The 17,658-nt window shown below is 47.6% G+C and overlaps 1 protein-coding gene across 2 annotated transcripts in view; it reads right to left on the bottom strand.

The window, feature by feature from the left end:
• Bco1 (beta-carotene oxygenase 1) overlaps positions 1–16,108 on the bottom strand; it is a 36,891-nt gene extending 20,783 nt beyond the window's left edge. For both annotated transcript variants that reach the window (XM_006986343.4, XM_042277753.2), the window contains exons 1-5: positions 15,892–16,108; positions 14,033–14,161; positions 7,170–7,299; positions 4,818–4,965; positions 2,614–2,761 (exon numbers count right to left, since the gene is read on the bottom strand). In XM_006986343.4, the coding sequence (XP_006986405.2) occupies positions 2,614–2,761; positions 4,818–4,965; positions 7,170–7,299; positions 14,033–14,161; positions 15,892–16,000 (664 nt within the window). In that variant the 5' untranslated portion in view covers positions 16,001–16,108. The remainder of the gene's footprint in view (positions 1–2,613; positions 2,762–4,817; positions 4,966–7,169; positions 7,300–14,032; positions 14,162–15,891) is intronic.
• Between the last annotated feature and the right edge of the window lie 1,550 nt (positions 16,109–17,658).

The following is a 17,658-nucleotide window of genomic DNA, read 5'->3' as shown; positions in this document are numbered from 1 at the left end:
CAAATACAGTCTTCCGCGGAACACGGCCACACCCACTGCCTTCTGTGCCAGGCTGACTGTTTCTGCTTCCAGGGACAGTAGCCCAGCTGAGCCTCTGTGACTGACACCAGGGAGGTGGTTCTCAGGACCTTAAATAGTTCCTGATGGTCATTTGGCAGAAATAGAAGCTGCAGAGCCATGTTTCTCATGTTTGAACGTACCTGTGAATCTTGGGATGGTGATTAAATGCAGAGTTTAATGTGTTCCTGGGGCAAGGCCCCAGGCCGCATGTCTACCAAGTCTCCCAGGGGCACGTGAACTTCCCAGACTTAAGCCCCTGTGTTTTGGGGGGAGCCAACACACACAAAGCGTTCCATGGGATTTCTATCCATTGTTCTAACACTACCCATAACAAAACACACAGCAGAGGACTAACTAGCTACCCATTGTGAGGCTCCTCTGTGTCTCAGAGGGGAGGCAGGTGTGTGTGCATGCACAGGCCCAGAGGACGACCTGAGCTGTCTGTCATTCCTTCTGAGGCATGTCCTCCTTGCTTTTTCCCCCCGACAGGGATTCTCACTAGGACCTGGAGCCCACACATTAGACCAGTGAGCCCTAGGAATTCACCCATCTCTGCCTCTCCAGTGCTAAGATGACTGGTGTGTGTCACTACATCTGGCTTTCTACACAGGCTCTGGGGACCAAACTCAAATCCTCACACTTGCAAGGCTAGGTTCTCCTGACAGGGCCGTGCCTCCATCCAGCCGTGAGGGACTTTTACACCTACTATGCCAATTAAGCAAAACTGTGCCATGCCCACTTCACACACGGGCAAATGAGGTGAATGGGTCTAGGATCCAAGTCATAGCCTTGACTTTCTATGTTACTAGGGAGAAATACACCCAGAAAAGCAAAAAAAAACAAAACAAAACAACAACAACAACAACAACAACACACACACACACACACACACACAAATGAGGCATGGGGCAGGGGTGGGAAGGTCCATGCCCACCCCCAGTTCTAACTGCAGTTCACAAGTTCACAGTTCACAACGTCAGTTCTCATGGCACTCGAGGCCATTGCTGTGTGTGTGTTCTGTTTTTTGAGTCCTTTGTGAGCATGAATCAGCCTTGGGCACAAGGCTTCCCCACCCAGTCCTGGGGCTGATTTATAATGAGATCCCTGTCAATGTCCCCACCTCTCTGTGGCCACCTGTGCACACTGTAAACAGCTGGCCGGTGGGAGGGGATGCTGTGCGGTTGTGGGCTAGTTTTCTCCAACGAGGAAGAACACAGACCACAGATGAAAGGCCCTGCTCTGGGATGCAGAGCAGGAATGCCCCTGCACCAGCAGGAAGTCGAGACTGCCTCTTGCATGATGGCTGGGCTCCTGTAAGCCATGTGACCCACACCATGTCACTGTCACCTAATCTGCTGAGCCTCACGGTCCCTTGTCATATGAGGTAGCAAATAAAAAATGCCCAGAAGACCCCAGCTGACACTCTAGAATGCAGGACTGGATCACACATCCTTCGCCAGCCCAAGTAACTTCAGTTTCACTTAATAATATTCATGCCACCCTTTGACCTTGGGGTGGGGGGCGTGTGCTGTGTTTCCAGCTTCTGGCACAGCCTGATAGTTTTCTACAAACTGTAGGGGTAGGGAGCAGGCAGTGACTTTCAGGGTCACAGACAGAAACTCCTTGCCTAGGCCAGAAGGTCAGGTCAAACACCCTTTAAGGCCTCATCGGCTGGGTGCGGCAACCAGGAGGGTCCTAGACAAACATAGGTTGGGAGCCTCACCCTCTTCCCCCTCAGGAACATGCAATCACTGGCTTGGGCTTTGCTCCAGGACCCGGCCCTAAGAGGAGGAGGAGGTCCAGAAGGCCCCGGGAACAGGGTGTGGATCTGGAGTGGATCCCAGCAGGGCTAAGCACTCCAACTCTAAGCCCTGGGAGCCTGGCTACAGGTTGGAGGGGGTGGCATGATCTTGGCATATAAAAGTTTGTCAGGAGACTTTGAAAAATGACTAGTTCATACTTAGAGAAAAAGTTAGAATATGCTAAATTGATGGATGGATAGATAGATGATTGAGTACACAGAAGTGGATAAATGGAAAGATGGATGGATGGTTTAGTTGGTAGGTGCATAGAGGGGTAAATGGATGGTTGAGTGACAGGTGAGTAGATGAATGGATAGATGAGTGGGTGGATAAATAAATAGATGGATGGATAAACGAATAGTTGGATAGATGGGTGGATGGATGGGTGATTGAGTGGGTAGGTGAGTAGATGAATGGGTAGATGGATGGATAAATAGGTGAATAGATGAGTAGGTAGAAAATTAGTGAACTCATGAATTGGAGCCTAAAAACCAAGAGGTTAAAAATAGTGACAGGATTTCCTTTATCCAAAATAACCTCAGAAATGTCTCTTTCATGTTAAAGGAGGAAACTGAGCTATTCCCAAAAGAATTTTTTAATTTGCCTGAATGACAAAACTGAATTTAAGGTCATCTGAATAATCTGTGAAGGAAAGTTCTGCACTGAGCAGTGTGTCACAAACACAAATCGGAACTCATCAGCAAGGATCCCTCAATTGTCTTTGATTTGTTAGACTCCCAGGGCCACCTACCTGGTGCTGTGGCAGGGATCTTGAATATTACATATTTTGTCCGTCCTTTGTCCACAATGGATGTGCCCATGTTAAGGACATTTCCAGCTGCATCATAATGAGGGTGTGAGGTTGCTAGGTTTACAGCCACATACTTCCGGTAATCAACCTGTAAAATACAATAGCCACTTACTCCATTTTCAGAAGAAGAGAAGATGGAATACCATGAGCACCTGACTAAGCCTAAGTCTAGAAAGGTGGATCTCCTGCATATCTCCTGATTGAAAATAAAGGCATAATTTGCCTTGAAAGAGATGTCTTAGCCAGGTGGTGGTGGTGGTGGCACACAACTTTAATTCCAGCACTCAAGGCAGGCAGATCTCTGTGAGTTCTAGGCCAGTCTGGTCTGCAGAGATAGTTCTAGGATGGCCAAGGCTACATGATGAAACCCTGTCTGGAAAAAAACAAAACAAAACAAAACAAAAGAGATGTCTAGTCTCATGACCTGATGTGACCTTGCATTAGGAGGTGCTTCTGCAACTAATCAGTTGAGAGAAGCTAGTGAGCAGGCTTGCGCGCGCGCGTGCGTGCGTGCGTGCGTGCGTGCGTGCGTGCGTGCGTGTGTGTGTGTGTGTGTCTGTGAGTGCCTGTGGTTCCCATCCCATATTCTGGTCTTGTCAGGATCCTCAGCACAGTGACAGGTCATAATCCTCATGACAGAAGGCTCCAAACAATGATCAGGGCAGGTAGATTTTCATCTTCCCGCTTCAGCCACTGCTCTGTGCTGATCCCATTAAGTCATTTAAATTCACCCCTGCTGGAGCCCACAGAGGCAGAGAGGCAGCTAGCTCTCCAGGCCTCTCATGGTGCTACTCTGGAAACAGAGGCTATAAAACCATTTACTAAAAATCATGAATTCTACTAACAAGTTGAACTATGAACCCTGCTCAGAACAGACCACAGACAAAGAACAACAGGATGGCCAGGGACTAGCTGTTTGCCCTTCTTCTCCAGAATAACACAGCCAGCCAAGCGTTAGGCAGGACTCTGGCCCTTTGGGTATTTCCCAGCATGCCTCAGTTGGGCCCTTGCCACCTAGTTTACACGGAACAGGACGTAAATTCCCAGCTAAGAAAAGTGTTCAATTTAGCAGATCGTTCAAACGCCTTATGACAACATTGTGGCTTTGAAGAACCAGCTGGAGCAAACTGAAACAGGGTCTATTGATTTTCACGAGAACATTGGCCCAGTGCTTCCCAGGAAGCGGTTCTGTCTCCGGTGCCCTTGCTCTCTGAGTAATACCTCCCTCTGCAGGTCACTGTGGGTAGAACCTCTGGGTCCTAAGAACTATGGTTCTGAGTGCCTTCCAAACAGACAGGAGGAAGTCCTAAGCCCTGTGCTGTGAATGGGACCTCACTTGACAGTAGCATATTTGAATGTGTAATCACAAGATGATGTCATACCATAAGAGAGCAGCCTGTGACCTCATGACTTGTGTGCTCATAGAACATGGGAAATCGGAGCACACAGACACAAAGGGAATAATACCATGGGACCCAGGAGATGGAGACTAAAGTGATGAGTCTATGAGCTGAGGAACATTGAGGATTGGAAATAAGTTGCGCTGGGAAACACAGGAAGGATACTCCTCTACAAACTGTCAGAGCCTGGCCCTACTGACAGCTTGAATTTAGAATTGTGGCCTCCATAAATGCAAGATAGCAAGTCTCTGTTATTTTAAGCCAGTTTGTCTGCACCACTTTTAGGGATGGGGATATATTCTAAAGATTTATTTTTAAAATTGTGTGTGTGTGTGTGTGTGTGTGTGTGTGTGTGTGTGTGTGTGCATGTGTGTATATGCATACATATGAGTGCAGTACCCATGCAGGCCAGAAGGGGGCATCCAATTCCCCTCAAGTTGGAGCTACAAATGGTTGTAATCCACCCAACCTGGGTGCTCAGAACTGAACTCAGATTATCTCTAAGAGCAGTACATGCTTTTAACCACTGAGCCATCTCTCCAGCCCCATGGGGACACATGAGAAAGGCATCCTGAGGAGATTTCACTGCGTGGACATCATAGAGTTTATCCAATAAGATGGCTAGAGCGTCCAGTAGGTGGAATCATCTTTGGGACCCCCATCATGCATGTGTTCCCCCTGGGGGTGGGGAGTGGGCTTCCTTTCCTGGGTCAGAAATGGATGCTGACTGTAAGCCTGTGATACCTTCTCCAGGGTCTCAAGAGTCTGGGGGTTGATTTTCCTGATGTAGTTGGTCTCTGTGGTGGCATAGAAGTCATCTCCGCACTTCATGATATTGATCAGGCAGTTGTCCGTGAAATCGGGGATGGTGTGGGACAAGTAGGAGAAAGCTCTGCGAAGAAAGGGGGTGGTGTTAGTGGCTGTGTCTGGGGAGCCCTGCTCTCTGCGACTCCCCTTCTCACCGTTTAACACGTTCTGCTTCAGCGATGGAGAAAAGACTGTGGGTCTCAAGGGGTCACCCGAGGAATCTGGAGGACTCAGGTATCAGGTTCCCCACACATTCCACAACCTGGACTCACCAGCAAGTGAGGTGCTGGGGCAAGTGGTCACGTGACACTCCTCCCGAGTGTCAAAAGTGCAGGGCGCTCTTTACCTAGAGCCAGCAGGAGCTGATAGGCTCCCAACTACTTTAAGCAGCCATACAGATATCAGACACGTACCCATAATACCCACCCCAGACCTAGCAAAACAGTGAATCTCTGCTTTGGCAGAACCTGAGTTTTCACTGAGTATTCAAATTTGTCAAGAAGTTACTTGTGGTTTTTTGTTTTTGATTGTTTTTCTTTTGAAACAAGGGTTCATTTGTCCCAGGCTAGCCTGAAACTCGCTATGTGCCCAAGGATGTCCTTGAACTTCTGACCATCCTGCTGCCACCTCTTGGCTAGGCATGGTCACACACATGCCTGCAACCCAAGAGCTGTGTGAGGGGGAGACAAGAGGATTCCCGGGAACTCGCCTGCTTAGTAGCTAGCTCTGTCTTCAGTGAGAGACTCTGTCCAGACATAGAGCATTGGTCCATCACATCTGGTTTAAGCTTGTGCTGGGATTGAACCCAGGGCTTTGTGTAAACACTCTACTAACTGAGCTACATCCTCAGCCCTGGAATTAGTTTTGGTAAAAAAGAAAACAAACTCATGTTAGTTAAGACTCATGGTTCATTTTGCCAAACTGCAAACAGGAAGAAAGAGAATCCAAGGCGGTTTATCGGTACAACTGGCAACGATGGACACAAGTGTTGAGTGGTGCTCCGCCTACCGACCGAGGAGGCAACTGCAGGGATCCCGCTCCAGGTGTGGATTTGAAGTCCTTCCAGTCCACTCCCTTTTCTCTGTTGACACCTCCCCAGCTCAGCCCATCTGCAAGGGCGACTCGCCCTGTTGTAGGGACGGATGATGTCAGCCCTGGAAAAGCAGAAGCAGCCTTCCTATCTTTGGTCAGCCCACCCGAATCTTTTCACAGCTCTCTGAAGTGTGTCTGACTCTAGCCAAGGATTTAATCGTTGAGTGTGTAACACATGCATCTGCTTCATAACCCAAATGGATTCAGGTGTGTCCCAGAAAAATCTCCCCACCCCCTCATTCGTCAGCTTCCCACAGCTGATGGCTTTATGCCCGGTGGAAGCAAAAATACACCTAGACTTCTTTCTTTTTTTTCTCCCTGAACAGAGAACACATTGATGAACCTTGCTTAAAAAAAAAAAAAAAGTGTGCAGTTCAGCACATGTATGTGTACAGGTGCATGTACCCATGTGTGTGCACAGTGGGCCAGAGGAGACATCAGGTGTCCTGCGTCTCACTTTCTACCATACTCTCTTGAGGCAAGGTCTCCCTTTAGAGCTGGAGTTCGGCTGGCACTCAGCAAATCCCTGCAATCTATCTGTCTCCTTCTCACACTATGCTAGGGTTACAGGCATGCTTGTGACTGTACTTAGCAGTTCTGGGGATTTGAAGTCAAGACTTCACGCTTTCTCTCAACAAGTGCTCTCACCCACTAGCCATCTCCTCAGCCCTGCCCTGACTTACAAACAAACAAACAAATAAACAAACAACTTTTTAACTTAATGCCTCTTAGAATATTTTTGTACATCATAGCCAGCAGCCTCACTTCTTCTCTGCCCGACTGGGGCATTTTTGTATGCTTTTTTAGTGTCATGTGATCAACCAGACTTCTGGCAATGACGTTTGGGTTGTTTGCAGCATGTATCATAACAAATGACGCAGCCAGGAATAACTTTGCCCGTTTGTCATTGCAGACAGGAGCAAGTGTATCTCTAGACCAAAGGGAACACACATTTGTCATTTTGATTGATAATGTCCCAGCGCTCTCCCACCAGCCGGGCAGGAGAACATCTGACAATTTGTCAACTGCCCTTGGCCTCCAACGATCACGAATCACACAGTGTCCACGGTCACAGGTCAGCCACACGGAGTTTATCTACCCTGAAGAAAACTACTAGAGGAGAAAATATGGGCTGTTTTGACCACCAAAGATATCAAAAAAGCATGACATTTGCTGAGACTCAGAAGGGGACGTTACTTGGAGAAGATGTTTTTGCAGGGGTCTGGGTAGGCCATCGTTCCGAACTCGGACACCACGATTTTGTTGGCCTCGATGTTGGCGCAGTAGGTGTCGCTCTGCAAGTATTTGCTCCTGTAGAAGACCTCCCCTGAAATGGAAGAAGCAGACGCTGGTCAGCCTGGCACCTTCGGGGGCTTTGAAATTGATGTCAGCCATTCTAGGAGCTTTCCTGGAGGGCCGGAAAGAGGTTTGTCACCCAGACAGGCCTCTTCCATGCAAGTGCGTAACTACACTAAAAAGAGAATTTGGAGTGTAAGTTCATTTACATTAAAAAATGTGGCGGTGTCGCCAGGTGGTGGTGGCGCACGCCTTTAGTCCCAGCACTCAGGAGGCAGAGGCAGGCGGATCTCTGAGTTCGAGGCCAGCCTGGTCTACCAAGTGAGTTCCAGGAAAGGCGCAAAACTGCACAGAGAAACCCTGTCTCGAAAAACCAAAAAAAAAAAAAAAAAAAAAAAAGTGGCAGTATTATGGTGCGTGCGTGCGTGCTGTGTGGGGATGTCTTATGTAGCCCAGGCAGACCTTGAATTTACTATAGCCAAGGACGACCTTGAACTCCTGATCCTCCTGCCTCTATCTCCCAAGAGCTAGGATGACAAGCCCATGCTGCTAGGCCATGTTTATGTGGTGCTGGGAATAAACCCAGGACTCTGTTTATGCTAGGGGAGCACTCTATTAACAGCTGTATCTCTAACCCACACCACTTAGAGCGTCACTGGAGACTCATAAGAAGATGGTAAGTGTGCCTGTTTATACCCCATTTCCACACAAGGGAACTGAGGCTCAGGAACAGTCACCTTGCCCAGTATGGCCTAGCCATTGGCAATGCCTTCCACCATGGTGGTGTTTGTCTGGGGAAAACACAGATTCGGAGCACTAGTTGGGAAGGCTGTGCTGACCCCTGAGGCCTCATTCACAGCTGGGGGACCTACCTTCAGAAGCCAGTGTCAGCAATCTCAGCCTCCTGGAGAAATATTTCGTATCTGTTGCAGCGGGTGTAGGGGAGTGACATAACACCCAATTCTGTGTATCCACAGAGGGTCGGAACTCCCCCAGGCCTATCATCAGGACCCAGAACCACACTAGCTCCCTGCATAGAAGCAGTGTCTCCTTGTTCAGCCGTAAGTGGGACAGCTATACTATACCCTTTCCCCTCAAGACTCGGGGAACATTGAGGACGAGTCACCACCCTCAAGACTCGGGGAACATTGAGGAAGAGTCAGCACCCTCAAGATTCGGGGAACATTGAGGAAGAGTCAGCACCCTCAAGACTCGGGGAACATTGAGGAAGAGTCAGCAGAAAGAGTTTAGGAGCTGGAGGCTGGGGAGGACAGAGCTGAAACAGGGTCTTCTGGACTCAGTAGAACTGGGGCACTCAGACTCAAGAGCTATGCTTCCCTGTATGACATCAAGTCAACATGCGCAGAGATGACCTCACAACCTTCCCCCTCCCACTCCCAGCTGAAGAGCTACTGGCAGTTGTTAGCTGCAAGCAGAGTCCGTTCTCTGTAGAGGTGTGATCCCTGTAGGTGTCCCAGGCTCCAGTGGACGGCCCCACACCTATGCACATAGGAGCCTTGTGATTTAGACTCAGTGGGTTATAAAAATAAAATAAAGGATGGGGAGGGGGTGATGGGGGAAATGGCTCAGTGCATAAAGTACCTGCTGGCAAATCTGATGACCCAAGTTTGATGCCCAGAACCCACATGGTGGAAGGAGAGAACTGACCCCCCCCCTGCCCCATGTCCTTGGTGCATGCATGCACTTGTGTTGACACACACATACACACAAATAAATCAATATAAAAAGAAATGTCCTGAATAAACAGAAACTAACATTTCTGTAAGTTGCCAAGTAACAGCAACATCAGAGAAGTTATAACACTTTGAATGCAAAATTTCTTAGCACATAAAGTACAAATGCAACCACAGATCCATTCTCACCCAATAAAACTGACGTGTTGAGAGGTTAAATGTCTTAAGTTATACAACTAGTGAGTAGTCAATGGATTCCTAGACTGGTAATGAACATAGAAATGGCCCCTCTTAGGCAGGGTCTTAACACAGCGATACAGCCAGTTTGACTCTACTAAAAATACACTCCATATGCGCAGCTGGGTAGAGTTTTATGAATGGACCATCTCATACAGGTGATATCTCAGTTAAGAAAGGGGATATGAGGCCTAACACCCACACACCAACAAGCCCTCTCCCTGATAATCCCTCAAATGACTCCTAACAGCACCAATGGCTTTTTTTTCCTCTGGGGTGTATTTTTATCTTTCTCCAAAGGACTGAGTATACATTTCAATGAAAACCACGTCCATTCTCCACCTAAGGGGAAATGATGACCATGTTAGCAACACTAGCCATCCTGAGATTGTGGCTGACTTCACGTAGCCCTCTCCCAGCTCCCAGAGTCAGCATTTCCATGAGATGCTGTGAGGCATCTGGCTGCAGGGTACACAGTATACGTGTGTTCACCTTCACCATCAACTTCAGGATCACTTCAGAGACACGCCTCTGGACAAATCTTAGAGGCTGTCTCCGGAGAGGCTTGACTGAGGACGGAAGAGCCATTCTGAATGTGGGTAAGAGCACCCTGTGGGCTGGGGTCTTGAGCCCGTGGAAGCAGCATGGCGGTGTGCTTCTCTCTCCAGCCACCAATCTTTCCAAGATGAGCTGTGAGTCCCACAGGAATTCTTCCTTCCACTGTAAGTTCTTCCGTCAGGTATTCATCGAAATGATAAAAGTGACTTACACAAGTGTGTTGGCTGCTGAAATTCCGGATGGTCAAGGAAAACCCTTGATATTTAAAGCTGGAAGCTCGCCTGGAGGGTGAGCCTGGTGTCGGTCTTTAGCCAAGCGCCGCACGGCACCAAGACCCACTTTAGAGCCAGCCTGTCCTTCTTTGGTCACTCTCTCTGGATGCCACCCTCCACACGCACTGGCTAAGGGCCTTTGGGCCCCAGTGCTTGGCTTGAAAGGTGAATTCTTTTCACTTGAAATGTAAACTCTTGGGCCAGGCCACCCACTTCCTATAAACAGGGAGCTGTGGGATCCCAGAGTACTAGAGGCCCAGAGAGAAAGTAGCTCTGGAAATGCTCAAGGCTGACGCTGGACAACGAGTGTGAGATTAAAGTCATCAGCCACTGCCTACCCTGCTCTCCTGAGCCCCCTGCAGCCGCATCCCATCTGAAGGGACAGAGTAAACAGCAATCTTCTGCCTAGTGTCTTCAAGAACTGGGTCAAGTCTGATAGTCTTGTGATTAAGGTAGGCATGAGGGTGTGTATCCACATATACATCATAAGCCAAACACACATGTGCACCCACACACTCTGACACACACCACACACACTTGTGTACACCCATCTACTTCAACACACAACCACACACACACACACATTCTGCAACATGTGCTCACACACATGTGTACATACCCACATACTTTGACACATGTACCATACACACTTGTGTGCACTCACACACTCCAATATACACCACACATACTGTGTATACCACATATCCTGACACACACCACAATGCTGTGTGTCTACATACACCCCAACATACATCACACATACATGTGTACTCCCACACCCCCCAACATGCACCACACATACATGTATGCACACACACTATACACACTTGTGTGTACCCATACACCCTGACACACATCACATGCACATGCTCACAATACAAACCCCTGTGCACATATCACACACACTCTCACACATGCATGTGCATATGATTATTCAAATCCTAGTGGGATGACTTTATCTCCTAGAAACAGTCTCTCTGCTGACAGAGACCTGGCATCACTCACCATCACTACTTTAAACAAAACTTTCTATTTTGAAGTCCTTTTAGATTTAGACAAAGGAACCTATTCTCTACCCTTCTCCAACTTTCCTCTTCTCTGCTCCTTCTCTTTTACCCAGTCTTTGATGGATTTTATTTTTATTTTTAATTTAATTTAATTAATTTTTTTGAGACAGGGTCTCACTCTGTAGACCAGGCTGGCCTCGAACTTAAAGTGATCCGCCTGCCCCTGCCTCTCCAAGCATTGGGATTAATGGTGTACACCATCATGCTTGGTCTTTGCTGTTTTTTAAAGCATTAACTTCTGTTGGTCTCTGGGGAAGACCACAGACCATTTGTCTGCCTGTTCACTTTTTAAAATGTTTATTTATGTGTGGGAGTGTTTGTAGGCATGTATGTATGTGACACACACTCATGCAGCTTCCATAATGAGAGGGCATCAAATCCTTTGAAACAGGCATTATGGATGGCTGGAACCATCACGTGGGTGCTGGGAACTGAACTCAGTCTTTCACCAGAGTAACAAGTGCTCTTAACTACTGAGCCATCTTTCCAGCTCCTCTCCATTTCTTCCTTCCTTCCTTCCTTCCTTCCTTCCTTCCTTCCTTCCTTCCTTCCTTCCTTCCTTCCTTCCTTCCTTTCCTTTTTTTGTTTTTTGTTTGAGACAAGGTGTCACTATGTAGCCCTGGCTGTCCTGGAACTTGCTCCGTAAGACCAGGCCGGCCTCAGACTCACAGAGATTCTCCTGCTTCTGTCTCCTAAGTGCTGAGATTAAAGGTGTGCACTGCCATGCCCATTGTGCCCTACACTTCCTTAGAGAAATAAGTGGGCTAATAAAATGATCAGGCGGTTTGCAAAGCATGAAATACCAACATAAAATGCCAGTAATCATATGAAAAGATGTCCAACCTCACTAACTATCAGAGGAATAAAATTCAAAGCTACACTGAGACTGCATCTCACCCCAGTGAGCTTGGCGGTCGTGAAATCAAGTCCTGGCCAGGATCCACTCCTGTGGGAATGAAAACTAGTCCAACCACTTTAGAAGTCGGTTGGTGGTTTCTCAAAAACCAAAAATAAGGACTGGAGAGATGGGTCCATAGTTAAGAGTGCTTTCTGTTCTTACCGACGACCTGAGTTCACTTCCCAGCACCCACGTTGGGTGGCTCCCAACCACCTCTAACTTGAGCTCAAGGTGATCCACCACCCTCTCCTGGACTCCTTGGGTACTGCATTCACATGCACATACCCACACACAGATGCAGTAGCATACACATAATTAAAGATAAGTCTTTAAAAAAAAAAAAACCCACAAAGCTAAACTAAAACTAGATCTGCCATGTGAAGTTATACCACTCCTGGTATTTACCCAAAGGACTCTAAGGCAACACATCCAGGGGACACCTGTACACCCATGTTTACTGCACCTCCATTCACAATAGCTGTTATGGAGCCTGCCTAGGTGTCCGACAACAGAAGACTGGGTAAAGAAAATACGGTATGTGTATACAATTCAATTTTCTTTCAACTGTAGAGAATGAAGTTGGGTCGTTTTCAAGAAGATGGCTGGAGGTGGGATTATTATATTAAGAGAATTGAGTCGGACTCAGGAAGATAAATATTGTATGTTTTCTCTCATTTGTGGCTCCTAGATATAGTTACATAAAATTACATATGTATATATAATATATACAATATATATATATAGATACAATTATGCATGTATTATATATATATGGAGAGAGAGAGAGAGAGAGAGAGAGAGAGAGAGAGAGAGAATGTAGAAGTGAAACTGTCTAGGGGAACAAATGGGGTAAGAGAGAGGGAAGAAAAAGAGCATATAGAGGGATATGAGGATAGGTTCAACATCTGATACACGCCTACCTGAGAACTAAAATAAAAGGAACAAAAATCTACAGAATGAAAGCTCCACCATAAAATGCACAAAACAAAATGGACAACAACCTGCATTTCCTTCTTTACCCCCCAACCCCAATTTCTCCGCACATGGGGGGGGGGGACACAGACGCTGACATCCTGTGTTTCCACCTCCACTGTTACACAATGGGGGCGGGGCGGGGTGGTGACTGAAGGCTTCAGAGGAGATGAGAGGCCTGGGTGGCAATCTGAAGACACTTGGAGGGTTGGGTGGCAGATGTGGGAGGCCCTGATAGGAGGGGGCCCAGGACACACTGCCATGACGGTTAGGGCAAGCACTGTGCTCAGCTGGCTTCTTCTCAGCCTGCTCTCCTCCTGTTTGGATCAGAGGCATGTCTGAGTTCCCAGCCTGTCACCTTCCCTGTCATTGCTCATCCCATGGCAGATTTGATCATAAGTGGAAATGACAGAGATCCTTGGGCATCTTCCCAGAGGTGTTGGCAGCAGGCTGGGTGATGCTCTCCCCAAGATCAGCCTGCATCCGGGCCCCTGAAGAACCAGCGTGGGGGAAGGGACTTGGTGGGTCTTACTCCGTTAAAGCATTGGGGTTACCTGACTGGGCATGGTGGCGTTATAGAGTCCTTGAAAGAGGGAGACGGGGGCGGGGGGGGGGCGGGGGGGGCGGAGGGGGGAGGGATGGTCAACGAGGTTGTACTGATGAGTAGAGAGAGTGAGAGAGAGCAAGAAGTGGAGGAGAAAAGAGGAGGAGAGGGTGGGAAGAAGAAAAGGAGGAGGAAGATAGGAGAGGAGAGGGGAAGGAGAAGAAAGAGAGAGACAGAGAGGTTGAAAAAACATACAGGATGCTATGAGACAGGGATGGGGCCACAAGCCAAGGGCATAGGCAGCGTCTGAAATCTTGCGAAGCAAGGCAATGGGTTCTCCCCAGAGCTTCCAGAAGGAAAGAAACCCTGCCAATACTTTGACGTTACCCCAAGTGTCATCAGTTTCAGACTTCTGACACCCCCTCCCTCCAAAGAAAGAGAATAAACTCCTGTTGTTTCAGGCCCTGGAGTCTGCCTTGTGTTTGTTGCCACGGCAACAGGAAACTCATGCCGGGGTCTCACCATCTCTGATGGAGAAGCTGTGGAGGAGGGCCAGGCCATCAAACCAATGGTTATATTTGCTGTCCCCCACTGTGTGCATCCCGGGTCCATTTCGAAGCAGGGTTCCCTGCAGCCATGCTGGAATTGTGCCTGTTAAAAGATAAATGGTTTAGTTGCCAGATGAACTCTTTAGATTCCACGACCAAACTGAAAAACTCCAAAAAAGGGGGAAGCAGGGGAGGTGGGGGGCTTTGGGAAGAAACTGAGTGCCTAGAGCTAATTACTACTCATTGTCTGTCCATTTACTCCACGGTCCTTTCTAGAAATGGTGCAATAGGGCTGGTAGTTTGCTGACATTGAGGATGACCAAGAAGAATAGATGCCATCCCCAGCCTGAAGTTGCTCACGGTCCATTAAGGAGATGAAAGAATCGATGCTCCAAACACACTTTGCTAGGGGCAGTGCTGCAGCCCAATGCTGCCCTACAGTCTTGAGGGAGCACATTTCCCTCACTAAGGCATGGAAGAATACTCTAGAAGCTAGGGGATGGCTCCAAAAGTGCTCATCACCCAAACAGGAGGTGCTGAGCTTGGCTCCCAGAACCCATATAAAAAACCCAGGCATGATGGCACGTGCTTGTGACCCCAGGGCTGGGGAGGTGGAGACGGTAGATCCCTGAGACTCCTCAGCCAGTCTAGCCAAACTGGCAAGCTCCAGGCCAGGGAGAGATCTTGTTTCGAAAAACGAAGTGGATGACATCTTGAGAATGACACCCAAGGCTGACTTTTGTCCTCAGTGTGTGTGGAGTTCAGAGAACAACTTTCAGGGGTCAGCTCTCTCCTTTCACTGTCCATGAAGAGCAAGCCATGGGGAGCAAGCCAGGAAGTTGCACGGCCTCTCCATGGTCTCCTCCATGGCCTCTGCATCAGCTCCTGCCTCCAGGTTCCTGCCCTGTTTGAGTTCCTGGTCTGCTTCCTCCAATGATGAAGAACCGTGATGTGGAAGTGTAAGCCAAATACACCCTTTCCTCCCCAACTTGGTTTGGTCATGGTGTTTCATCACAGCATTAGTGGCCCTGACTAAGACATCTGACTTAAGAAAACTTGAGAGGATCTGGAAAGATGGTGCAGTGGTTAGGAGCACACACTGCTCTTCCAGCTCCAGAGGACCTGAGTTTGATTCCCGGTACCCACTGTAGCTCATAACCACCTGTAACTCAGGCTCCAGGGCATCTAACACCTCTGGTTTTTCCAGATACCTGTACTCATATTTACATACCTGGACACAGATACAAACATACACACATGGTTTAAGATAATAAAAGCTTAAAAACTTGAGGGGAGTACACTCAGATAATGATACTTTAAATTTGTCTTTTGTATTTAAATATTCATCTAAATGTTGTATACAATTTAACATAGATACATTGAATATTACCATGATAATCACAGAACATATACAAAAAAGCTGGGAAGGTTTTCATCAACGTCTAAGGTAATTCCTCAATTAGAAAACGCCACCTGAGGGCCAACAAAATGTCATAGCAGGTAAAGACCCTTGCATCCAAGCCTGACACCTGGCTTCAATTTCTGGGACCCACATGGTGGAAAGACCCCCACTCCTGTAAGCTGTCCTCTGGTCTCCCCACTTGCACTGTGGCTATCAGAGCATTCCCGGTATCCTTTGGGAGACATTGAGAAGGAACAGCTTTCTCCCTGGAAACTGAGTTACCCTGTGCAAACACACCCAGTTTACCACAGAGATGGTTTTGGGATCTTGGCTTATCTTGTCCCTATAAATGGGTTACCAGGCTTCCAAAAGCAGCTTATAATAAAGAAAAGAAAAAAAAAAAGATGCCCATCTCAACCCAGAAGTCTCACCTGTCACTCTGGCTGACACTGGCTCCAGTTGTTCTTTCTTATTCCTGCCAAATATCATCTCCATGGAACTGGAGGATGGCAGTGAGGAGGATGTTACCGGAGTGGACATGATGCCCTGTGTGCTCCTGTCTTCCTGCCCTCTCTTCCTTTACATCTGTCCCTCCACACTCCCTCTCTTCTCTGCCTCCTTCTTCTCCGCAAGTCAGTGTTTCTGCCTGCTGCCAGAAACTGCTGGGTAATTTATACAACGTTTGGTCAAAGGTCAGTTCCCAAGCCATGTGTTACTGCTAATCTTTAATCCTGTTAGTGTTTTTCCAACTCTTCCTCTCTGCTTTCACTTTTAGCTTACCCAAGGAAGGCTCTGCTTACAGTTGACAGAGAGGATTCGGTACGTTCTGCTGAGTTAGGTTGCCTGAGCTAGCCCATCCTGAGAACTGGATGTGTTTATGGTTGAATCAGGGAGATGATCAGGATCAGCCAAGGCTCTTCAACCATCAAATGCATTGATCACATTGCTGCATGGTGTGGGTTGGTGACATCTTCACCTTCTGCAAACACAATTGTGGCAGGTGTGTGTGTGTGTGTGTGTGTGTGTGTGTGTGTGTGTGTGTGTGTGTGTGTGTTTAACCAAGGGCCTAGTTACTTCTCACTCTTAAAAAATCATATGAATGGACACTTGATTGGTTTTCTTTTTGGAAAAAGGGCACAAAAAATGTGTCACATTTAAAAACAAAGACAGGGAAGAAAAGGCTTTTATCAAGAACCAAAGAATAATTAAAACACCAAACAACTTCAGGGCCTGGGGACATGGCTTGTTGTGTGGGCATGAGCACCTGAGTTCCCCTGAAGCACCCACATAAATCCCAGCACTGGGGAACAGAGACAGGAGGATCTTTGGGGCTTGCTGGACAGCCAGCCCAGCTGAAACCCTTCAATTCAACTTGGGCTGTCAAGAGGGAGAAGCCATGACTGTCTTTGGCTCTAGGGTGTCCCTGACATTCACATACCCTGATATGATGCCATTGCCTAAAACCTACATTGAATTTTTCAGAGCACTGGGTGGGAATTGAAGTCTTGATTCCTGCTGCTCAGAGTGATGCCCTCAGAGTAACAGAAGGCTAGGATCAAGCTGGGTTCCACACTGCACGACACGTGGAGAGATCCCCTAAGCATCACGGGACACCTCACATGTGTACAATTTCTATGTTTTATGTAATGAAATAGAATTCTAAAATAAAGACGATTTGGGGTTGGGGAGATGGATTGGTCAGTGAAGTATTCGACTTGCAAACATGAGGCCGACCTTGAGTTCAATCCCCAGAACTCATGTTACTTGAGTATGTATTATATTATGCCTGTTTATAATCCCGGTGCTACGGAGGTGGAGGCAGGCGGCTCCCTAGCTGTGGGCCAACCAGTTTAGCCTCCTTGGTGAGTTCCAGGCTAAGGAGAGACCATGTTTCAAACATAAATAAATAAATAAATAAATAAATAAATAAATAAATAAATAAATAAATAAATAAATAAATAAGGTAGACAGTGCCTGAGAAAGCAACTGCCAAAACTGTCCTCTGGCCTACACACGTGATGGCATACCCACTCACCTGCAAACACACAGACACAGACAAACAGACAGACAGACACACACACACACACAGTTTGGGGAGAAAGAGAAAGAGAGGGGTCCATGGTGCCTGCCTTCACATACCCAGCTGTGGAGGAGGGTGGGGGCTGAGCTGAGAGCCACCATTCAGGGTTTCGGAGAGT

This window comes from Peromyscus maniculatus, chromosome 5 (assembly GCF_049852395.1).
Source record: "Peromyscus maniculatus bairdii isolate BWxNUB_F1_BW_parent chromosome 5, HU_Pman_BW_mat_3.1, whole genome shotgun sequence".
Taxonomy (NCBI): Eukaryota; Metazoa; Chordata; class Mammalia; order Rodentia; family Cricetidae; genus Peromyscus; species Peromyscus maniculatus.
Note: the sequence above shows the minus strand (reverse complement) of the source record. Positions and strands in the feature narration are given on the sequence as shown.